Genomic DNA, 25212 nt, shown 5'->3' with positions numbered 1-25212 from the left:
CGGGAGCGGTGCTTTTTCAACCTCAGAGACCGTATTGAGCACATACTTCTTATGTGTGTGCTTCATGAATTTGACGTTGTGCTGGTGAAGCGCTTGCAAATTGCTTGCGTAGAAGCTCTTTTGATGTCCTGTACATGGAGTTCTCCAAAGCGCCAGTGATGTATTCACATTACAGTGCTGGGGCCAAAGTAAGTAAACTGATAACGTTACAAGCAGGATGCAAACGAAACATTGAATGTGCCGTTACACCTCTGGTTCCAGTGTCACCTACTACCCTTTGCGTTTGTCAACCAAACACCTCCAAATAGTTTCCCTACACATCACATCTCAAGCATCACATCGCAAGGTCCGCCAAAACACAGCATTATAAAAAAGGAAAACACACTCCATCTTCCCCGCACGCCAAAGCAAATAACAATTTTTTAATGAAAAATTCGAACAACACCAGCTACGTGCGTGTCCAACCCTTCTAATAGAGATTAAAATTGGCAAGACACTACAAAATTATCGAGGTTATGCAATTTATTTGGTTCAAAGAAAAACAAGCAACCACGATCACATGTCTCGGGCATCTATAATTCATCAATGTACGAGCCTACAAACACAGAATAAAGAAGAAATTCCTATATTACACAAAATACATGAATGAATTCCATCAGTTGTTCCAATGCAGTCGCGCCACTTACGGGTCTGCTGATATTCTATAAGACGAGTTCTATACTCCGGCAAAAGGCATAACTTCATACATTAAACAACCGACTTGAAGAAATATACAAAACGGATGTATAGTAATGATGCATCATGAGCACGCACATAGGGAAACATGCAGAGCTGAACTGACCATACCTAGCACTATGCTTGTTGGTACCAGTCCATCTGAATTAGGTGGCCCTGATTCAGAGTGCTCCGTCTTACGGCCATCACTGCCTGAACTACGGTCCCCATCATCTTTGGGATGGTCATCAAAACTGTTTCCATCTTCGTGGTCGTTTGAGCTCCCGGAGCTACCATCCCGTGTGAAACCCTGGACTAGATCCGGTCTTGGTTCTACTCCAACTCGCCTTAAGTGTAGCTGCCAGTGTTTTGCAATTTGTTCTTCAAAGTTCCACATTAACAAACAAATGGAAAAGGAAGATAATCAACAATACCTGAAGGTACAAATTGACCTCATCTGGACGTGACAGGAAGGGAAAATCCCCACCAGTCCTCAGTACTGCACGCTTTGCACTTGAGTACCTTTCATTCACTTGGTCCTTCAACTGCCGAGGAACAGCAGAGTAGTCGTTCGTCTGTGCATAGATGTTCACTGAACATAGTTACCGTACAAGGGATGCTGGAGTGTCAAAACTAACAGATAGGAGAAAGAATCAATCTTGGAAGTCCTTGTGAATTGAGGGTTTCAAATGCATAGATTATTATATGGTACACAAGATTAACATGCGTTTTGCGTCGCCGCCGGTTACGCTGCGCCGCACCAGACCTCGCGCTGCTGCACCCCCCGCGATTGGACGTTGGGTGACTTCCTCCAGGCTGCCACCAAGCACCTGAACGCAGCCCTGCCTCCCCCTGGTAGGCGTCCACGGAGGCAACCCCTCAACTTCTCCCCTCGCCATGGGCGCTCCACCACTGCGCCCCCCCCCCCCCCCCCCCTCTCCTCCCCCCAAGAAGGGCGCATATTCAAATCCTGCGCACATTGGGCATCATCGGTACGGGCCAGAAGATCACCCCCGCCGAGATGAAAGCATATGATGGTGTCTTCGCGACACCCCTCCCCCTCGCCGTCATCTCAGCCATCACCGCTCTAGTTGGTCAAGAGATCCCGCATGACCTTGGTGCCATGCCTACCCCTGGCGCCCCTTGTCGACGCTACAGCAACTTAGGCATCACGTTCCCCCCTCCCCCCGTCGATCTAGTTATATGGATCATGGCCTCAAGATCGTTGAACGTGCGCAGCCTCAACTCCCGCGCCTTCCGTTTGAGTATGCGATCTCTCCTTGACACTACGGGGCCGCTATTGTTTGCCTCCAGGAAACGAAAATGGAGTTGATTTGCTCCTCGGTGGTTTTAGAGACTCGCTTCGGAGTTTGAAGAGTATGTGTATCTACCTGCGATCGGCACGCGTGGCGGCATCCTACTCGCTTGGCGGGGCAGGTCCGTATCTATCACAGACCCCAGTTCCCAGTTCACCACGAACGCGATTACCGCCAGGTGCAGACAGGCTCCGGCACTCCATGGTGGATGTCCGTGGTTTACAGACTGCAGGAGGACGACAACAAAATTGCTTTCCTCCAAGAGCTCCGTGACATTCGCCTCGATTGTGCTTGGCCTTGGATGATTTGCGATGACTTCAACCTCATATATCGCGATGAGGACAAGAAAACGGCAATCTCAATCACCGCGTGATGGGCAGGTTCCGGCGCCTAATCAACGACCTAGCACTCAAAGAGGTTTACCTCAATGGCCGGCGCTATACATGGTCAAACGAGCAATCGCCGCCCACCCTTGTCCACCTCGACAGGGTGCTGTGCACTTCGGGTTGGGAGGAATTGCACGGGGAATGCCACCTACGATGCCTCGCGTCGGTAGTGTCGGACCATTGCCCCTTACTCCTGGATTGCGCCCTGATGCCCATCGCTCGCCAGCGTTTCCGGTTTGAGGACTTCTGGTTACGCCTTGACGGCTTCCAGGAGATGGTGAACACTGCTTAGACCTCTGTCCACGACGATGACCCCTTCAAGCGCCTCGTCCTCCGCTTGCAAGCCACTGCCCGTGGCCTGACCAGCTGGAGCTCGCGCTCAGTCGGCTTCGTCAAGCAGAAACTTGCAATCGCTCGGGATATCATATCGCGATTTGACCGCGCCCAGGAGGATCGCGTCCTCACGCCGTAGGAGGACTGGTTGCGCAAGCAGCTTAAGATTGTGCACCTCGGCCTCGCCTCGCTGGAGCGCTCCATTGCCAGGCAGCACACTCACGTCTCGACGCGAATACGAGCTTCTTCCACCGGCAATGTTCCTACCGCCGTCAAAAGAACAGAGTCCACAGCCTTGTCACTGGCAACCGCGTGCTCCTCGACCACACCAACATGGCCGAGGCTGCTTTCCAGCACTACGACGACCTCCTCGGGACTGCTGTTGATCGCGACCACACCATCAACTTCGAGCTCATTGAGCCCAGCAACCTGATCGATTTGGACGCGCCGTTTAGCGAGGGTGAGATCAGGAGCGCTGTGAAGCACCTTCCCACGCGCAAGGTGCCCTATCCCGACGGATTTACCGCGGAGTTCCTCCACGCGTGCTGGAGTATCGTCAAGAGCAACTTCGTTGCAGTGTTCCAGCAGCTCTACGACATGCACGGTCGTGGCTTTCACCACCTGAACCAGGCCCTGCTAACGTTGCTGCCTAAGCGCGCCGACGCCAGTACATTGGGCGACTATCGTCCAATTAGTCTCATTCACTTGGTCGTGAAGATCTTCGCAAAGGTTCGCTCCCTTCGCCTCGCGCCCAAGCTCGACAATTTGGTGAGTCGAAACAAGAACGCGTTCATCCCCGGCCGCTGTCTTCACGACAACCTCGTGCTGGTGAAGCAAACAACGGGCCTCCTGCATCAGTTGGGCGCACACCGAGTTATGCTAAAGCTCGATCTGACCCGCGCATCCGACTCGCTCTCATGGCCCTTCCTCTTTGAGGCCCTTTGCCAGTATGGCTTTGGCGAGAGATTCCTCGAGTGGCTTGCGATCCTGCTCTCCTCGGCCAATACCAGGGTCCTGCTGAACGGCGAGCCGGGGCCCTCGATCTGGAGGCGCTGTGGATTGCGCCAGGGCGACCCCCTCTCGCCGCAACTTTTCTCCCTGGTTGTGGACATCCTTGGGCGGCTGATAAAGCGCGCCATCGACGACGGCATACTACAGCGACTCCACCCTCAACGGCCAATACAGGCAATCTCGCTATACGCCGATGACGTGGTCCTCTTTTGCCAACCATCGCCGGCCGACCTAGCTGCTGTCAAGGGTATTCTGGAAATCTTCAGGAGAGCCTCTGGCCTGCGAATCAACTACGCCAAGAGCTCAGCGACTCTGCTGCACTGCGATCCCAAGGAAGCTGCACCTGTGGTCGAGACACTTGGGTGCCCCATAGTCGAGATGTCCTTCTCCTATCTTGGGATCCCGCTTACGTTGTGACGCCCTACTGCCGCGCGACTCCAGCCCTTAGTGGATCACACTGCTGGCTGCCTCCCCTCCTGGAAAGCCCACCTGATGAACCGCGTCGGCCGTCTCGCCGTTGTCAAATCCGTCATGGGCGCGATACCGATACACCAGCTCCTGGTGTTCACCCCGCCTAAGAAGACTCTCAGACAGCTCAAAAAGATACAGCGAGGTTTTCTCTGGGCTGAACGCGCCGCCGTTCCACGTTAATTGGCGCCGCGTATGTCGCCCCCTGCCCCGGGCGGCCTGGGGGTCGAGGACCTGGAGCGCACTAGACTCGCCCTTAGGCTGCGTTGGCTTTGGTTCTCTCGCACTGACGACACCCGCGCCTGGTCTACTCTTGACATGCAGTTCTCCGCGGAGGAACAGGCCATATTCTTTGCGTCAACCTACATGATGATTGTTGATGGGCTCACTGCCAAATTCTGGGAAGACCGCTGGATTAGTGGGCGTTCGATCAGCGAAATTGCCCCACTCCTATACGCGTGCATCCCCAAGAGGCGCGGAAAGCACAGTACCGTGGTTGAGGGCCTCCATGACCATGGCTGGGCCCGTGACATTTAGGGTATCCTTGGCGTGCACGAGATTGGGCAGTACCTCTTGCTTTGGCAAAAGCACAAGGGCCTCACGCTCACTGAGGAACCCAATCGCCTAATCTGGAAGTGGACCTTGAGCGGCGTCTACACTGCGCAATCCTGCTATCGCGCCTCCTTTGGTTGTGTCCTGCGATGCATGGAAGCTGATCTGGAAATCTTGGGCACCCCCAAAAGTGAAGTTCTTACGCTGGTTGGCGAGCCAGGATCGGTGCTGGACGGCCGACTGCCTCACGCGGCGAGGCCTACAACATCCTCCCCGGTGCCCCCTCTGCGATATAACTCTGGAGACAATCCGTCAGCTATTGCTCGAATGCCCCTTCTCTCGACAGGACTGGCATGAGATATTGGCTTGGTTACAAATGACGACCGGCGCCCAACGAATGAAGCCTCGCTGAAGGATTGGTGGCAGCAAGCAAGGCAAGACACCCCCAAGCCCCTTCGCAAAGGCTTGGCCTCCATCGCCCTCATGCCATGGATGATCTGGAAGCACAGGAACGAGTGTGTTTCGATGACAATCTGCCGTCTATCCACTCCCTCATTAACAAGGTCAGGGAGGAAGCTGCCCTTTGGGCTAGAGCGGGAGCGGCTGGCCTGCGTGCCATTCTGCCCACCTGGGATGTACATTAGTTACTTCCGTGTACTCCCTCCGGTCCTTTTTAGTTCGCATATAAGGTTTGTCTGAAATCAAACCTCGTAAACTTTGACCGAATTTATAGAGAAAAATACCAACATTCAGAATGTGAAAATCAACAACATTAGATGCGTCATGACTTTAGTTTTCATATTGTATAAATTTAGTATTGTAGATATTAATATTTTTTTCATATAAATATGGTCAAACTTTATGAAGCTTGACTTCAGACAATTCTTATACGCGGAGTAAAAAGGACCGGAGGGAGTACTCCGTAACCTACCTCCTAGGAGGACTGTAAACACAAACTCTCTCTTTTCAATGCAATGAAACGCAAGTCTTATGCGTTTTCTCGAAAAAAAGATTAACATGGTTTTCTAAGCATAAGTCACAGAGGTTAGGAACTGATTTATCAATCTTAAATTAACCAAAGACCACAGCAAAAACTCTCACAGGCAATCGTTGGAATGAAGTAAAAATAATTTAGGAAAACTTACATACACTAATCTGTCATGCTACAACTGAGTTAGGTGCTTACATCCATTATTGTGATGAATGAATCAGGTAGCGATAATGACCCAACTGATGCAACATTGACATTTAATATCAACCTTGACGAAAGGTCTTCTCTTGATAATGTCTCTACCTGGCATGCAGAAGTTCGATCTTACCAAATCATAAACTAGGAAAAATAGAAGAGCATCAAGATCCATTACTTTACTTATATTTATAACATGCGTAAGTGTTTGAACGTGATACAACCTGACCCACTACAAAATCCACAGAATCTGCAATGAATGGTTCATGTGGACCATCTCGGATTCCTGTTAAGAGATACCTCTTCAGCAAAAAAGAAGGGGTCCAGCTGACACTGCAATATCACAAAGTAGTTGAGACAGAATAAATGATTATTATCTGCAGTAATGATTTATAGGCAAAATGCAAACATAAAATATTAGCTAATGTTGCATTGAAGAAATCCTTTGAGATTTTATTTTCTTTTCAAAACATGCAGGAGAGCTGCATGTAATTTCATTAAGATACAACACCAAGATAGGCACGACCCATACATCGCCATAGGCATGCCCCAACTATAGAACCAAACGACCCAAGGATTGCCAACCTAAGAATCGGCGATCCGCCACTAGAAGACCGACAAACCCAACCTAAACTAGAACGGCAAGGCAATAGCAAGACAACGTCCACTGTGAGATCCTGAACAACAGCCAGCATAGCAAAGACAACGTCCACTGTGAGCCTGAACAACAGCCAGCAATCACGCCCCATACAGGATTAGAGCATCTCCAATCGCCCCCCCCCCCCCCCCAACAGGCCCCTTTTTTATCACCGGCTCCAAAAAAAAGGCCCCGGTGGGAGTGAGCATATTCAGGGAAATTGGGCAGTGGGGGATAATTTTTACTCCACCTTAGCGGTTAGGGGATGGCTAGGTGCGCTGTAAGGGAGGATAACCGAATTTATCCTCCCTTACGGCCTTCTTTGGGATCGGTTAGAAATGCCCTAAGTGGAGATGGGCCCTGGCCCATACCGGTTCAACAATCCCCCTCAAGATGGATGGTAGATATCTATCAAACCACATCTTGTACAAGCCAAGTTACAGTTCTTTGCTCCCAGTCCCTTTGTCAAGCAATCTGCAATCTGCTGCCTAAAGCTGATATGAGCAAGGCTGATGATCCCAACATCAAGTTTCTCCTTAATGAAGAAGCGATCAATTTCCACATGCTTTGTCCTATCATGTTGAACTGGGTTATTACCAATGCTTATAGCTAACTGATTGTCACACCAAGCCCTAGAGTCCCTTCCTCTGAAGTTTCAACTCGCTCAGTAGGTGCTTTACCCAGAGGATCTCTCTCAGCCCTTGAGATAAGGCTCTATACTCGGCTTTTGGTATTAATCTAGACACAACTATCTGTTTATTGCTTCTCCATGACACCAAATTTCCTCCCACAAAACACAATAGCCAGAAGTTGATCTTCTATCATCTTGACAACTGCCCAATCAGAGTCACTCTAGCCATCCACCTCAAGATGTCCACTCTCCGCAAACCACAACCCTTTACCCGGAGTGCCTTTCAAGTATCTCGGGATTCTGTGCACAGTATCGAGATGCCCACTCCTTTGTTCATGAATGGATCTGCTCACCACACCCACGGCATACGTAATGTCAAGAGATCCAAGGTGTATTTCCGCTGGCACAAAGATATTCCCTTCGCTGTCCGGGCCACTTCAATGCCAACCAAGAAAGTATTTTAAGTTGCCCATATCCTTTACCTCAAACTCCTTGCTCAAACACCCCTTCAATCTCTATTTCCTTCTTATCATCTCCAGTGATGATAATGTAATCCACATAAACTGCAAGAATGGTGATATTTTGATCAGAGTGACTGCAAAACACCACGTGGTCACATTACATTGACCATACCCAAGCCACAGACAACAAGTTTGAACCTATCAAACTATGCCCTCTACGGTTGCTTCAGTCTATACAAAGACTTATTCATCCTGCGTACCTTCCCCGTAGTTTGTTCCATACCAAAACCTGGTGGTATCTCCATGTATACCTCTTCCTGCAAGTCACCATGTAAAAAGGCATTCTTGACATCTAATTTGTGCAATTTCCACCCAAAGTTTGCAGCACACGAAACCAGTATCCTTACTATGTTCATCTTTGCAACAGGAGCAATCTGGCAACCAATCTGGCCTTATACCGTTACACCTTTCTCTCAGGATTTTGCTTCATGGTATAGATCCACTTACAACTCAGTATGTTCTTTTCTGCCGGCAATGTGGTTAGTGTCAACGTTTTGTTTTTCTTCGGTGTTTCCAACTCCTCTATCACCGTTTCATGCCACTTCGGATCTTGCTTTGCAGCCTTCCAATCCTTTGGAATTGTCACTGTTTGTAGAGAGAGACAAAATGCTCTGTAGGAAGGAGACAAAGCCTCATAAGGCACAAAATTGCCAATTTCATGATCATAAAAAACATCCAGCGGTAAAGCCTTCTTTACTGCTTCGCGCACCCCCTTTCGCAGCGCAATAGGCAGTTCCATTGTGTCTGATGAGCTTGCTGTTAAGCTTCATGCACTAGCCAACACAACCAAAAGTCCGAACCGATGGAAAGGGCTAGGCAATCCACATATACACTTCAACACCCCCTCTCACGTGTGACGCGGAAAGTCAACACGTAGATAAGACTCAAAGGTATGGCTCAAGAGGCCTATACGTGGACAAAGGGGGGCAGCAACAATTTTTGGATAAACTGCGACAGCCAGAACTTGAACTCAAGACCTTGGGCTCTGATACCATGTTAAGCTTCATGCACTAGCCAACGCAACCAAACGTCCGAACTGAGGGAAAGGGCTAGGCAACCCACATATACACTTCAACACTTGCATCATTGCATTGTTGCTTCCCTTGCACTAATTGCTCCTCCTGCACATGTGGCTGTTGTCGTGAGTACCAACAGGAATTGTACTCACCATTGGTTGGACCTGAGCCTGCACATCATCATCAGTGTTAGTCCCTCAGAATCACCATGAGTATGAGAGACGACCTTCGCCCCCTCTTGACCACCTTCCAAATCTATGTTTCTCAGAGGGACACCACATTTATACCCCTACTGACTAGAAGCATAGCCCAGAAAAATACATTTCACTGTCCGCGGATCTAACCCCGCTTTAGATGGCCGCCAGGACGCTGATGGCGCACTCCCGCCCGCGGCCTGCCAAGCCCTCCATGGCATGCGCCCACGGGGCCGAACGCCAACATCGACGTCACGTCCACGCAACGCCACGTCGGCTGCTCCGCTCCACGCGCGCAGCCACGCCAAGCTCCACCCGTCGTCGGGTTCCTGCACGCCCCCGTGGATGCCGCTCTCCAAAACAACTCACTCTCCCGAGTTGTTGAATCTCACCTCTCTTCTTTCTATGGCTATGGCGGCTGATGTCTGGTCGGGGGCGCCCGCTGCTAGGTTGTCTTGCTGGAGTGAGAGCTCTCCATGCTCCTTATGCATTTTGCAGATGATGTGTTGCTAGTCGAGGATAGTCGAACGAGGGTTAACAGAAAGTTAGAGCTATGGAGACAGGCTTTGGAATCAAACAGTTTTAGCTTAGTAGAACTAAAACTAAGTAAATGAAGTGTGGTTTCAGTACTACTAGGTACGAGGAGGAGGTCAGACTTGACAGACATGTGGTACCTCAGAAGGACACCTTTTGATATTTGGGGTCAATGTTGCAGAAGGATGGTGATATCGATGAAGATGCAAGTCATCGAATCAAAGCTGAATGGATGAAATGGTGCCAAGCTTCTAACGCTCTGTGAGAAGAGTGCGCCACAAAAGCTTAAAGGCAGATTCTATAGGATGGCGATTCGACATGCAATGTTGTATGGCGCTGAATGTTGGTCAACTAAAAGGTGACATGTCCAACAGTTAGGTCTAGTAGAGATGCGCATGTTGAGATGGATATGTGGCCACACAAGAAAGGATCAGGCTCAAAATGATGATATGCGAGATAGAGTTGGGGTAGCACCGACTCAAGAGAAGCTTGTCCAATATCGTCTGAGATGGTTTGGGAATATAGAACGCAGACTTCCAGAAGCGTCAGTGCATAGCAGACAGTTAAAGTGTGCTGATAATGTAAAGAGAGGTCAGGGTAGACCAAACTTGACATGGGAGGGCTCCGTGAGAGAGCTCTGAAGGACTGGAGTATCACCAAAGAACTAGCCATAGGCCAGGGTGCGTGGAAGTTAGTTATCCAGGTGCCAAAACCATGACTTGGATTTGAGATCTGATGTATTTCAACTCTACCCTACCCCAACTACTTTGGGACAGAAAGGCTTTGTTGTTGTTTTGAAATCTGCAAGTACATTTTTGAAAACTTCAAAAATATAGGGATCAATGTAACTTGGAAATCTGCATGTGACTAAGACTTTATACGTACGAAAGTGTGTAGGCATGTAAACACAATAAAACACTTTCACATGGGCATATCACTAGGTTATAATAAAGCAATCATGTGATCTTACAAAAAAGTTCTTAAAACAGACTACATACAGTGGAGACCATGGCATAGCAGCAGCAAACTTGTGTGTCTCAAGAAAGGTATTTGATAGCACCAAGGACTTTACTCTCCTTGGGCGGTATTGAGCAAATATTTGTGCAAGAAATCCACCAAGAGATGTACCACAGATATGAACCTGCTTCATAAAATGGTTGAATATAAATCAGTACCACTCCATCCATTACTAACTATTACCTCCGTCCCAAAAAGCTTGTTTAGATTTATCTAGATACAGATGTATCTAACACTAGAACGTCTCTAGATACATCCGCATCCAGACAAATCAAAGACAAGCTTTTTGGGATTGAGGGAGTATTTGAGTTAGCTTTCACCTAACTCAAACTTCTCTATATTTACCAAGACCATAAAAAATGTGCTAATATCTACATACAGTATGGAAATATATTTTATCATTAATCCAATGTAACTAATTTGGTGTTGTGGATGTTCATATCTTTTATATGGACGCTACTATGTAGCAGACGCTGCATCTTAGTCTTTCCATGGGGCCATCCAACCTCTCTCTTTCTCTCATACTCCCTCCGTTCCAAAATAGATGACTCAACTTTGTACTAACTTTAGTACAAAGTTAGTACCAAGTTGGGTCATCTATTTTGGAACGGAGGGAGTACAAGCATGGTATCGTATGCATCCAAAACATGACATCAGCAAATATTCTCTGCTTTGACTTTTAATATATTTTAAAGTGCAATACAGAGATGCAGAGAGGCGACGTCAACCAGGACATCTTCGCAGAAGTGGGGAGTACTTCACCACTGTGAATCGCTAATCGGTGTGAGACAAGCCATTTTTAAAATTCCAATTTAGCAATTAATGTAGATGAAGTCAACATGTGGTGGCAGATTCATGCCCTATTGGAAGGCGCGACAAATGTGCATGTGTGTGCCCATTAGATTGTCCAATTTTACAGACTTGGTTAAAACTTAAAAACGTTTGACATGGTACAAAGCTAGAATTTCAAATAATTTGGAACGGAGAAAGTACTTCGCAAGAGTCCCTCAGGGATTAAGCGAATAAAATACGACATGTGCTGTTAATTTGCACAGAATGGGCAATTAAGTTAGAAAACCATGCTACAGCCGTCTCTTAAGGGAATCATAGAAAACTAGTAAGTACAAACTGTACCAACTTCTAATAATCAGAACCACGTGTATTTCAAGAACAAGTAGGAGCAGAACTAATTTAAGTTCACATGTCGATACCCCATGATACCGTGCTTATATTTTTTTTTTATGTACCAATAAAAACTTCAGCAACACTACAAAAATACTCCCTCCGTTCCTAAATATAGGTCTTTCTAGAGATTTCAACAAATGACTACATACGGAGCAAAATGAGTGAATCTACACTCTAAAATATGTCTATATACATCCGTATGTGGTAGTCCATTTGAAATCTCTAAAAAGACTAATATTTAGGAACGGAGGGAGTAATTCAGGATTATAGGTGCAGCAGGCACACACACATGAAGTGAAGATGCATTAGATCCTAGGAAATATGGGTTCGCAATTTTAAGCAAGGCTGGAAATGAAAGAGAGCAACACATTACTAGGCTAACAGCCTCGTAGAAAAGAAAGTATTATAATATTTCCTTACATGATGGATATTCATGGAGTCCAAAAACTTTTCAAAGGAATGAATCCATTCATGGTGATTCCAAACTTGGGGAACATCAATAGATATTACTCGATAACCCTGAAAAAAATGAAGACAAAAATCTTAGGTTGGTCCGATATATGTATCTAACAATTATACATGTGCCAAGCAGAACTAAAGGAGGATTCTGCAATTGTTGACCTCTAATAAAATTCCAAGAAGAGAGAGATGGCTATTCAAATTGGATACACTTAACAGTGCCACCACAATTTGGACGTCATGAAAAGCATGAAAATCTCATAAAACACTAATGTAGCAGAAAGAAATCAAGGCCTCTTGCCCACATTTTGTTGAATTCAAATCGGTGCATTTTTATGTCAATTTCATTTCATGTTGTATATATAGAAGATGAGGAGATCCTTTTCACCAGTGCGTTGAGTTTAAATTATTGATTTAATAAACAGTTGAGCTTTATTTTGCATATTCTCGCCTTGGATATTTTTGGGAATGTATGAGGTATTTTTGGTGTAGTTATAAGTGTCAAAGTTTATCCATGTTGCCAGAAAAAAAAATTGGCCCAGGGTTTGCTTCAATCCTTGCTCCGCCACTGTATGTCAGCATAAGGGTTGCATATCGCATTGTGTATACATTTGCAGGTACATATGAACACTCAAGACAGCTAGCAAAATCAGAAAAGATGTGTGCTGAACTGGCAATGGAATGGGACTCATTCATTCTCATTGTAAGCACCTTCATAGAGAGGGACATTATCTGTTTATAGTATACATCAGCCGTCCCAGCAATTCCTGGGATGCAGATAAGGGGTGGCACAGCCTTGGGGCCAAAATCATAATATCTCCACAATTTTGATCCAATCTACAAAATCCAATAGAAAGAAATAATTTAGAATCTCGCCAACCATAAGAAATGTAGAAACAAGTTTAAAAAAATATATTTTTTGAGCAATACTTTCCCTTTTTTCTTCCAAAAGGCATGAATCACACAGTGTATTTGACTAATCAGATTTAAAACTGGATTGGTAAGATTGTAAAACATACATTTGATTTTGTACTGGATAGGGGACTTGTTAACCAGAACAAAGATTTATGTTGAACGTGTGTATCGAACGAAGCTTCCAATACTTCCCTAGCTTGTGTAGAGGCCATATATGTGTCTATTTGTATGATCACGTGCGCGCCAGTTAAATGGATAGGTAGCCACAGCCAATGAATTAATTTTGTTAGCAAATATGGAACTTGTATTTCCTGGGGGGCGGGGCGGTATATACATGTACAGCTCGTAAATACGCAAGAAACCACTCATACAACAGGGAAAATACATAGGCTATACATGGAACATAATATAACTCTATCACCCCCACCACCCCCCCCCCCCCTTCAAACACAGGGTGGATCCATGACAATGAGTTTGTAAAGATAAAATCCATGTTGCGCTCTAGTATGGGCCTTCGTAAAGAAATCCACCAATTGTAACTCGGAAGGCACATAATGAGAGCAAATACTTAGTCCTCCACACCAGCGCGCACAAAAGAAGCATCAACACCAATATGCTTGGTGTGCTCATGCTTCACAGGGTCACGCGCAATACTGATAACACGCACATGTACACACCAAACTCTTGAAGTAAACACAGTAACCTTTGCCGTCAAAAGGGTCATAGCTCGGAACTCAGCCTCTTCGTAAGGATGTTCCAAAAATAGGAGCATTGAGAGCTGATTCAAGTGCATAGTCCACCGTACGCACTAGTGATGTAGAGTGCTTCAAGTGTGTAGGCCGGGGACATATGAAGCGTGAATGTCCTAATGAGAAGAGAGTATTACTCACAAAAGATGGATACATCAGCTAGTGATGAAGAGAAAGTTGATGACAGATCTAGTGAGAAGTCTGAAGATCTTGAAAAAGAGGCCATGAGTTTTGAAGCTGCTGAATCATATACGTCCTTGATGGTGCAGCGAGTGCAAGAAGACCGTATCGAGGACAAGGGGCAACGCTGGATATTTTTCAGTCTGAGTGCAAAATCAGCGACACCAATTGTAAGTTGATCATCGATGGTGGAAGCTACACCGATGAGGTCAGCAAGGGGTTGGTGGGTTATTTAGGATTACGTGTGTGGAAACACCCACAACCCCACTTAGTCGAGTGGCTGTATAACACTGAAAAGTTAAATGTTGCTCACAAGGTGTGCATCAAATTTTTGGTTGGCAACTATATTGATAGGGTGATATGTGATGTTTTGCCAATTGGATGCATGCCACTTACTGTTGGCAAGGACGTGGCAACATGATCGTGGTGCCACACATCATGGGAGGTCCAACACTTATTCATTTAACGGGAAACGACATGTGCTATAACTGATGTTTGCCAATGATATCAAGGTGGATGCTATTATTTCAGTTCCAAAGAAGGTCCCCAAAGCAACCACGAAACCAAGGACAGCTTTGTTTAAAGAGGGAGGCGATGATGTGGCAACTAGAGCTTCTTCGGCCGCGACACGGACTCAAGAATGTCTCCATGACATAGTGTTGTTTGCTCAAGAGAAGAAAGATGGCAAAGGAATCCTGGGAATTGCACCGTATGCTAAATCTGCTAACACAAATTTGAATGGTGAAATTCCTGTCAAGTTAGTAGTGCTGAGGGAGGTCGTTTTTCTACAATGTTAATCTTTTGATGATGCGTCGCAAGAGCACAGCGAGAGTCGCTACGAGATTGATTTTTGATCTATCTTGTGCTGATTTTGTTACTTTGGTTTCTTACATCTCGCTCGATCCATGGTATTTGTTCGGCTACATCTTCATCTACTTTGCTGCGTCTTCGTTTCGTCAAGTACCGTGAAAGATTGAGACCTTTACATGCGCAAATTTGCATCTCACTTGTTTGTGTTTCATCACGCAGCTAGCAAGCACCAAAGTCATGTAATCCCCTGCTCAGTCATGGGCTAGCTGAAGAGGTCAACGTAGATGCACCCGGAAATGGAGAACCGGAGGCAATAAGCAGTTCACGAAGGCGCGCAGTCTCCTGCTCAGTGACGCAGCTAAAGTAGTCAACGTAGCAGCACCAGGAGAGGAGCAGGCACTGCCACCCGTGGAAGTCGCTAGTCGCTAGAGGAGGCGGTGTAGCACACCCAACGTCGATCCGCAGAAGCCAGTAGAGGAGACAAGGTCACAGGCACGTAAGCACCAAGGGAGGACGTGCGTGCGAGACGGAGTCGGTGTAGCAATGTGCACCAATACTGCCGATGAAAGTCACGGGGGGAATTAGTGTAGAGCGACAATCAGCATCCACGGAGGTTGCGAGAGGACTCGTTGTAGAGCAGCCACCACAGTCTGGGTAAGGCGCCAAAAGGGATGACATCACAAACAAATGAGCACCAAAGACCGAGGAAAGGCACATCGCGAGATGGACTAAGTGTTGGGAACACCAGAAACACCATTGGAAATCACTAGAGGGCGAGCGAGAGACACCATGTCTAATGATATTGTTTTCCCCTCTTTACTTTTCTTACTTCTTTTTTTACAAACTAATCAGCTCGTAGATGGCTTCAAGAAAAGCACTCCAGCCCGATCGCACAGGTCAACCCAAGTGCACGCAGCCAGCCAACCTGGAGGCCACGCTTCCGAGCACACACGCCCAACAGAAAGAACAAGGCTGCGGGAGGCTGAGCAGAGACAAGACAACAAGAGCGAGGCGCCACCAGATAGGGTAGCAGAGTCGGCAGCTAGATGGACGGCAGGCGGTATGAAAGGCAGTGGCCAGGGAGCACGACAGCGGCCGATTTGGGAGCAACGGCGGCCGGTCCTAGAGGAGGGCCCCAGACGAAGCTAGCAGTCGGATGGGGAGCACGATGACAAGGGAGCCCATCAACGGAGCCAGTGGGCTGCAACGAGGGAGAGCCTGGAGAGAAGCGCCATGGCCTGACCTGAGACAAGAGGTGGTGTGTGGTGATCTGGAGACCTGCAATGCAAAAGCGAGCACGATAGAGGGAGAGAAATTGGGATAAAGGGAGAGGAGGCAGCGACGGCCAGCCGAGAGGATGACGACAGCCCAAGAGGAGGCAATGACTGCCAACCAAGAGGGGGGCGGCGGTGCAAGCGTGAGATTGGACTGGAGCACGAGCTGCGCGTGGAAGAAAAAATAACCTAGGCCTTTAATACCATGTCAGGAAATATGCAACTTGTATTTCCTTGGGAGGGCAAGCCGGTATATATATATACATGTGGTAAATATGCAGGAAACCCCTCATACAACGGGGAAAATACACAGGCTATACATGCAACACAATATAACTCTTAACTAATCTCACATTTTGTAAGAATTACGCTCCAGTTAAGCCGCGTAGCCGAGTGCGGTGAGGATAACTGCTAAAAGCATATAAGTAGTAAGCCCACCCAAAAATGAGTGCTCTCTCCTCTGACTTCCCTAGAGCCTCCGGTATCACAGCCGAGACGGCGACGGGTTCTCTACCCATACGGGATGGAGCGACAGCAGTATGGAAATAGGATAAGGTAGCGGCGAGACGAGCCGTTTAAATAGGTGTCAAGTGGAAGTGTAGTGATGCATGTAGCTGAGGCATCCTAACAAACGAACCTTGTTCCTACACGGCTACCAGTGATTCACCACGCAAGTAGTATATAATGGCTATGAGAGGGATATGCAAAAAAAAAACTAAATTACTTGCCTTTACATTTTCGCAACTAGAACCCTAGCATAGCTATCTATCCCGGTCGATTTCCATCTCTTCTGTCGATCTTGACAAGGGTATCAGAGCCTCTCACCCATTATTGGCTCAAATTAGCGAGCAAGGTATGAAGACCGCTCACAATAACCTGCTAAAACCCTACCGCCGCGGATTTGACAGACCGAGGACGATTCAGCAAAGCAACGAAGAAGGGTTGGTGGAACAATGCAAAATCCCACGATTCAAAGTGAGTTACGACGACGGTGACGAAAGGAGCTCTTCGAGGCGATGGAAGAGGAAGTGACTACTCTGGCGGTGGCTAGAAGCAGGAAAGAAAGCCGCACGCGTCGAGGAAGCAGTGCGTGATCATTGGCCCCAAGAGATGGTGCGCCTCCATGGGCAAAAGGATCAACAAGACTCGTTGCTCTCTTTGCACGGTGAGATCTCTAAGCTAATAGAGGTGGTGATGAGCGTTAATTTTAGCAAGTAGCCATCGACTGACTGCAATCCACTCGTGAGTTGAGTTCACTGCATGAACTTCTGAGGTTCACGATCGGTTCGGTCATCACATGTCTTAAGGGCCCAGCGAGTATCTGATGGCCATTCATGAAACCAATTACAGCTCTACTACTGAAACCCACAATATGCCACTCACCCCTTCCAGGTTGTCATGAAGGATACAGTTTGGCAGCCTAAGACCGAGCCACATGTCTCGCCAACCTACACCCAATGTTCACACTCCTATACCACCACTGCAAAACCTAAACCAAACCCCACAGAAGAATAGCCTAACAACAACAAACAACAACACCTTTAGTCCCAAACAAGTTGGGGTAGGCTAGAGGTGAAACCCATAAGATCTCGCGACCAACTCATGGCTCTGGCACATGGATAGCAAGCTTCCACGCACCCCACAGAATAGCCTAAATGCCACTAAATGCCACAACCACAATTTTCTTTACTTCACTCCTACCTAAACAACAGCAGAACTTCTTTGTCCATTCTCCAACTCAAAACCCACAATTTCAGACTACTCCACAACAGAACCAACACTCCCATCGCATGCCTACCACCACATCTACAGCCAAACAACAGCAATCTCAATTACCAGCAACCTTACCTACCTCAAAACTACTATCCAGTAGCACATATTCCTCGAAACACACCAGTATATCACCCACAAGATCCACCCCACCTCTATTGTTACTATCCACAAATTCCTCAGCTACAACATCAATAGCAGCATACCACCAGCCAATCCTCCACCCCCACCCCCTCAACACCATAACCTCCAATTGAGCCCCTTATTTGATCACCCTCTAGAAATTCCCATTTACAATGGAGATGACATAATCACTTGGATCCAGCAATGTGAAAAAATATTTGGGCTATCAGGCATCCAACAAGATCAGTGAGTAAAAGTGTCAGTGCACACATTAGAGAAAAAGCTCAAATATGGTCGGCAGAGGACATATACAGCTGCACTACTTCAGCTGGCATCAATTCTGCAGCTTGCTATGTGACAGATTTCCTGAAGCAGACTGGTATGATGCAATGGACCACTTCCAACATCTAAAGCAAATCAACAGTACGGATAATAACATTGATCAGTTTGAGACTTGGATGCAACTAATGACGAGGGACAATCCCTATTTACCTGAATATTTCTTTGTGCTGAGATTTATCAGTGGCCACAAGGATAATGTGAAACGTATGGTCAAATGTGATAAACCTAACACTGCTCGGTGCATACGAGTCCTCCAGGCAGCTAGAACAAACTCATTTGGCAGCAGCAAAAAGACATGTTCTTGCTGCCACTCAAAAGGGGGCCAGACCCAATCAATTTCAGCAGGGATCAAGGCAAGCACCTGCAAGAGATAACTGACCCAGGGCTCCAAATGACAAAGGTAGAGAACCAAAGAAGTGTTCGTGTTGTCCTAAGAACTGGTTCTATGAGCACAAATGCAAGGGGCTGCAAAGAGCATGAATGCACTCAAAATGCAAGGTCCTTCTGATGATGAGCAAGAGGAACTGGAACAAGAACAACTTCCAGCACAAGAGCAAGAGCAACAACAAATATCCTGTCCCAGTGATAGAAGAGTTATTAGATGAACTACAAGGGGCAGGCCATTATATTAACCAAATTGGACCTCAGATCATGGTACCATCCAATAAGAATGCATCCAGATAATGTCCACAAAACTGCATTCAGAACACATCTAGGGCATTATGAGTATCTTGTAATGCCTTTTGGGCTTACAAATGCACCAGCAACATTCCAAGCCATTATGAACAACATTTTCTCAAAGATACTCAAGGAACATGTACTGGTGTTCTTTGATGACATACGGGTCTATAGCAAAAGCATAAAACAGCGTGCAACTCATCCACACTAAGTTTTGGAAATATTTTGAGAAAGAACGAACTGGTTGTGAAGAAATTAAGCGTGTTTTTGCACAACCTGTTGTTGAATATTTGGGACACATCATTTCCTCTAAGGGGGTAGCTATTGATCCTTCAAAGATAGCTGCAATCATTGCTTGGAAACAACCAACAACCCTCAGTAAACTCAGAAGTTTCTTGGGGATGACTAGCTACTGCAAAAGGTTCATCAGAAATTACAGTTACATCCGCAAGCCTCTCTATGACATGCTCAAAAAAGAAGCTTTTCAGTAGAAGCAGAGCAAACTGCTGCATTTGGATTAGTGAAGACAACAATGACTACTGCACCTGTCTTGGCATTACCTGATTTTTCTCTGCCTTTCACACTACAAGTTGATGCAAGTGGTACTTCTATAGGAGTTGTTCTCATGCAAAAGGGACATCCTGCCTATGTCGGTAAGAGTTTAGGTCTAAATGCAACTGCACAGTCAACATATGAAAATAGGCCATTGCAATTTTGGAAGGCTTGAAAAAGTGGAGACATTACTTCACTGGCAACAAACTGATCATCAAATCAGACCATAGAAGTCTCAAGTTCATGTTCAGTCAGAGATAACTAAAGGGGATACAACACAAACTCATGCTCAAGCTCTTAGGGTATGATTATGCTATTACGTACAAAAAACAAGTAGAAAACAAGGTAGTATCCAAGAAAGACCAAGAAAATGAAGTGATTGTTGTAATGCAATCTCAATGGTAATCTCGGCTTGAGTGAAAGAAGTGGAAGAATCATACAAAACTGACGACAAGTGCTTGAAATTACTACAGGAACTGGTTGTAGCTCCCTCAAGCAAACCAAAATATTCATCTGAAGTTGGTATCCTCAGATACAAAAGAATAATTTATGTGGGCAACTCCAACAACCTCGGGAAACAAATCCTCACTTCTTCCCATTCTTCCATCATTGGAGGGTATTATATTCTTGCAGAAGAGTGACATGTCACAGAATTAAGAAGCTCTTGTATTGGCATGGGTTAGAAGGAGAAATTGAGCAGTTCCTTGCTTAGTGTCCAAATTGTCAGGTTACTAGAGGAGAAACAATTAATTACCCTGGTTCGCTCAACCCACTCAGAATTCCTAGAGGCATGATCCCAAATATCCATGGATTTTATAGAGGGATTGCCTAATCCAAGGGCAAAGATTTTATTCTAGTGGTGGTTGGTCAACTGACAATGTATGCACACTTCCTGCCTTTGGTTCACCCATTCACTGTGCAAACTGTGGCAAAAACTCTTAATGGATAATATCCATAAGCTACATGGTCTGCCTCAGGTGATTGTATCTGATCAAGATAGGATGGATTTCTTCACATCTCTAAATGAAGAACTGAAATTGACCACCACTCATCACCTAGAAACTGACGGACAGCCTGAACCTGAACGTGTAAATCAATGTCTCGAAAGCTACCTCGGTAGCATGGCATTTCAGGAACCCAAGCGTTGGTGTAATCTGCTGCCAGCAGCAGAATGGTGGCACAACACATCATACCACATATCTTTGAAAACTTCTCCATTGAAGGCTCTGTATGGGTATCAGCCACCTCAGATTGCTGAAATGGCAATTCCTTGCACTGTCAGTGAAAAAGCCAGAGCTGCACTAATTGACACAGGAGCTACAATGGCAAAACTGCAGGAAAATCGGGATCATGCTTAGGCCAGAATCAACAAATTCGCAGACCTGAAGCAGACAGAACGCACTTCAACGTGGGAGAGATAGTATACCTTAAACTTCAAGCATACAGAATTACTGCATTTGGTCTCCGTTCCACCTTGACGGTGCAGTCCAAATACTACGGCCCCTTTCACATCCTTCAGAAAGTGGGTGAGATGTCTTATAAATTGCAACATCTGGAGAGCGCTCAAATCCACCAACTGTTTCATGTCAGTCATCTCAAGTAGCACTTGGGCCCCAATGCTCTCCCAAACCCTCAACAGCATATGATTAGCTCTTCCGGCTATCCTTCACAAAAATGCTGCAATGGTGCAATGGCTTGTGCATACCTGGGAGGATGCGCATTCATTCAAAAGGTATTTCCTGCATTTTAGCCTTGAAATCTAATCTCAGGAGGTGCAGTGTCAGGACCCAAATATCCTAGTCTGAACTTTTCAACAGTCAGTCTATTCTCCAGAAGAGTAACAAAGGAACGGGCAAACATTATGTTCCTCGGACGGTTCAGATCCCTCAAATGCAACAGCAGAGAACAATTCCGACAAATTACCTTTCCTGTTCAGTCTCATCTCGGCTTTGTAGTAATTACACTCCAGTTTAAGCTCTAAGTGAGCTACTATTGATTCACCGCACGAGTAGTATATATACTCGGAGCTGGATATGAGAGGGATAAACAGAAAAACCCTAAATTACTTGCCTTCACATTTCCGCAACTAGAACTCTAGCGCAGCTATCTCTCTTTGATCGATCTTCCTCTCTTCTTCCGTCAGGATTTTCCCAAAATTCCCCTACCTATCCACTTCGATCCTGAGAACTATCCACGACCTCAGAACAAAACGGAACCCACTACACGGCCCGTGCTCGAGACCACGGCACCACGCTAAAGTCAGTGCCCGCGTTGGTTGACGGCGAGGCCGGGGAGGGGTTCGGAAAGGCCGGAGCTTACAGAGATCTTGTGGAGCGGGACGACGGACTTGAAGTAGACGTAGTCCCCGGGGGCCGCCGCGCCGCCGCCTAGTCCCGTCATCTCCCTCTCTCACAGCCTCCGACCAGAGCGGCAGCGAGACCGGGGACGGCAAATCGGACAGGCAGAGGGGAAGAGCAAATCGCATCCAGTGGGCTGGCTTTGCGAGTATTCCAGTGGGCACGTGCGTAGTTAGACTGTCCTCTCTCTCTCGGACCCATGAATTTTTATTTCTTACTCCTCGTTCCTAAATATTTGTCTTACAGATTTCAACACATACGGATGTACATAGACATATTTTAGAGTGTAGATTCACTCATTTTGCTCCGTATGTAGTTAGTTGTTGAAATCTTTAAAAAGACAAAATATTTAGAAACAGAGGGAGTAAAATCTAAAAAGTGTGTACGCACTATTCGGGGAGAACGAGCGGCCGACTCTCGATCTCACCCGTATCATCACGCGTGCTTGGCGCTCGCCGCTACGCGACAAGACCCAATGCGGTCCGAACGACCAACCCACTCCCGATTATCCCCCAACCTAACTAGCCGCCACTCCCTCACCCTTCTTGCGTGCATGCGACCATGGCTACCATGGCAGTCGCCGGCGCACCCTCTGCCTAGCCATTCCTGCCGCCGGTACTCTGCATCTTCAGTTGCTGCAGATCACCCCGCAGGTCGCCTCGTTCAAGGTCGGTCACATCGCCGCCCCTGGTCGAATGACCCGCCGCCCCAAGTCAACCAAAACGTCGCGGCGCACAACAGGCTGTTGTGCTGGTGCACCGGTGTGACGCCCTCGATTTAGTCGTACACTAATCATACACGCAAACGTGTACGATCAAGATCAGGGACTCATAGTAAGATATCACAACACAACTCTAGACATAAATTAGAGTCATACAAACTCGTATTACAAGCCAGAGGGCTCGAATACATAAGCTCGAAACAAACGAGTCAGCGAAAGCAACAATATCTGAGTACAGACATAAGTTAAACAAGTTTGCCTTAAGAAGACTAGCATAAAAGTAGTATCGACCGAAAAGGCAAGGCCTCCTGCCTGGGAACCTCCTAACTACTCTTGGTCGTCAGCGGTCTCCACGTAGTAGTAGGCACCTCGGGGTAGTAGTAGTAGTCGTCGGCGGCAGCATCTGGCTCCTGGGATCCGTCATCTGATTGCAACAATCGGGTATAGGGGAAAAGAGGTAGCAAAGCAACCGTGAGTACTCAGCCAAAGTACACATAAGACCTACATCAGATCTAAACTAAGTATGCATCTCTATCAAAGGAATGGGTTGTATCTGTGGACTCAACTGTAGAATGCCAGAAGAGAAAAGGGAAAGCCTAGCCTATCGAAGACTAGCATCTTCAAGCATCTTGCAACATCAGAAGAGATAAGAGTAACATATTATAATAGTTGTAAGTATGTTGTAACATCGCCCAGAGATCACTTCTTTGACTCCCTGCGAGAAAGCAATCCCGGAGCCATCATTTCCATTTCCTGCCTCAGCATCCAGTTCTAATTGTATCGATCGGGATACAACTCCGAGTGTCCGTTACCATGGACATGGCTATTCGAATAGATAATACTTCCCTGTAGGGGTGCACAAACTTACCCAACACGCTCGATCAACTCCGGCCGGACACACCATCGGGTCATGACCGGCCTCGGCCGATCAACACACCGCAGTCCTACCTAGGCTCAACATAGAGGCCAGCACGCCAGTCTACATCCTAAGCGCAGAGGGGTCTTGGGCCCATCGCCCTTTGCACTCCTGCACGTTGCGTGGATGGGCGGGATCAGTCCTGGCAATGTCCTTATACAAGGCAGGTGCTTACGCGGGCCACCCGGGCGCGTGTCGCTCGGTCGCTGACGTCTGAAGAGCTTTCGGCTGGTACATACGATGCGGAGTGCCCATACTTATTCCCCCGTGGTGGTCGGTGCGAAAAGGCCAGAGGCCTACTCAGATCACATATCCAAATCGTTAGTGTCTTGGGAGCGCGCGGGCACCCTTCAGGTCAAACCGACTTCACATCACTCATCACATTTCTCTCGCAGGTACCCCTCGGGGCTGACCCGACTCCATCATGGTTCTGTGGTAAAGTCATAGTAACCGTGTGTCCAAAACAGCAAGGAGGGAACCCGAGGAATCACCCTCGATGAATTCCCGCTCGATGTAACCGTCAAGATGGACTTGGAGGAATCACCCTTGATGGTCCACACTTGAGGGGCTGCACGACAGAGTCATATCGGGAGTGGTGAAGGAGGAACCACCCTCGAAGACCACAACTAATTAGCTACACAACAAAGATCTCATCAAATGTGCTATATGAGGCATCACCCTCGGCACTCGATAGTAGTTGTGCAGAGTTGTACAACTAAGGGGGTGTGATGTGATGTGTCGGGCTCTGGATGTGGATCATGTTGATCGAGTCATCGGTCAACGAGCGGGGCAACTGGGACAAGGTGAGGGGTCACTGGTGGATCACTAACCAACCTACACTAAGTAGTTTAGGATAAACAAGTAAGTTAACAATTGCAAGTTACAAAATCAGGCTATGCATCAGAACAGGATCATACAAAAGCAGTAGCAGTTCTAATGCAAGCATGAGAGGGAAAGAAATGGGCTATATCAGAATGATCAAGAGGGGTTTGCTTTCCTGGTTGCTCTGTAGATGAAAGGAATCTTCGCAAGCGTAGCCGTAGTCGAACACTGAAGCATCAACGGTCTCGGGGTCTACCGGAGAGGAAGGAGGGGAAGAAACAATAAATAACAGGCATACAAAGCAACATAAAGCATGACATGACCGCAAGCTATGGTAAGGGTGACCTAACGCAGTGCTACACGATACCGACGAAGGGGGAAACATCCGGGAAAGTTTTCCCAGTGTTTTGCATTTTTCGGACAGATGAAACGAAGGGGACGGATCCATGTTCGCTAGGTTAGAGGCATGTGACAGGTATGTGGATGGCATATTCGGATTCGTCATGTTTTTCTCAGCAATTTTCATATATAAAATATTTTTATCCGAGTTAAAGATTATTTTATATGAATTTCCAAAGTTTTAATGTTTCTCTGAAATTTCTGTAATTCATTTGATTCGAAATTAAATAGGAGAAACTATGTGTACCTAGCGGTTGTCTAGCCATAGAGGCTGACATGTGGGCCCGTTGACTGTTGAGTCAGTAGGTCAAAGGTCATAGTTGACCAGTCAACATGGCTGGTGGGGTCTACCTGTCATTGACTCGTAGCTACTAGATTTTAATTAAATCTGTTTAATTCATAGGGGACCCACATATCATACTCTACTATTAGTTTAACAGCTTT

At 46.8% G+C, this 25212-nt stretch overlaps 1 protein-coding gene across 5 annotated transcripts; it reads right to left on the bottom strand.

Annotated features, from left to right (window-relative positions):
* Positions 1 to 609: 609 nt before the first annotated feature.
* LOC109736444 (uncharacterized) lies at positions 610 to 22111 on the bottom strand. 5 transcript variants are annotated; one of them, XM_020295671.4, is made up of 8 exons: positions 21873 to 22111; positions 12872 to 12997; positions 12122 to 12220; positions 10498 to 10643; positions 6191 to 6299; positions 5967 to 6074; positions 1149 to 1289; positions 610 to 1072 (listed from the first exon to the last, which is right to left on the bottom strand). In XM_020295671.4, the coding sequence occupies exons 1-8, from the start codon at positions 21951 to 21953 to the stop codon at positions 800 to 802; spliced, it is 1083 nt and encodes a 360-aa protein (XP_020151260.1). In that variant the 5' UTR covers positions 21954 to 22111; the 3' UTR covers positions 610 to 799. The 5 variants fall into 5 exon arrangements, with proteins under 5 accessions (XP_020151260.1, XP_020151262.1, XP_020151261.1 ...); XM_020295673.4 differs by having other exon boundaries at positions 610 to 1061; XM_020295672.4 differs by having other exon boundaries at positions 10498 to 10640; positions 21873 to 22097.
* Between the last annotated feature and the right edge of the window lie 3101 nt (positions 22112 to 25212).

Source organism: Aegilops tauschii, chromosome 1 (genome assembly GCF_002575655.3).
Source record: "Aegilops tauschii subsp. strangulata cultivar AL8/78 chromosome 1, Aet v6.0, whole genome shotgun sequence".
NCBI classification, from domain to species: domain Eukaryota; kingdom Viridiplantae; phylum Streptophyta; class Magnoliopsida; order Poales; family Poaceae; genus Aegilops; species Aegilops tauschii.
This window is presented reverse-complemented; position numbering and strand designations above follow the sequence as displayed.

Coding starts and splice junctions, on each gene's coding strand:
- LOC109736444 (XM_020295671.4), bottom strand. CDS start 21,953: ATGACGGGACTAGGCGGCGGCGCGGCGGCCCCCGGGGACTACGTCTAC. Junction 12,998..21,872: donor TCCCGCTCCACAAGATCTCT/GTAAGCTCCGGC, acceptor TGGATTTTGTAG/ATTGGATCAAAATTGTGGAG. Junction 1,290..5,966: donor CATTCATCACAATAATGGAT/GTAAGCACCTAA, acceptor ATCTATGCACAG/ACGAACGACTACTCTGCTGT.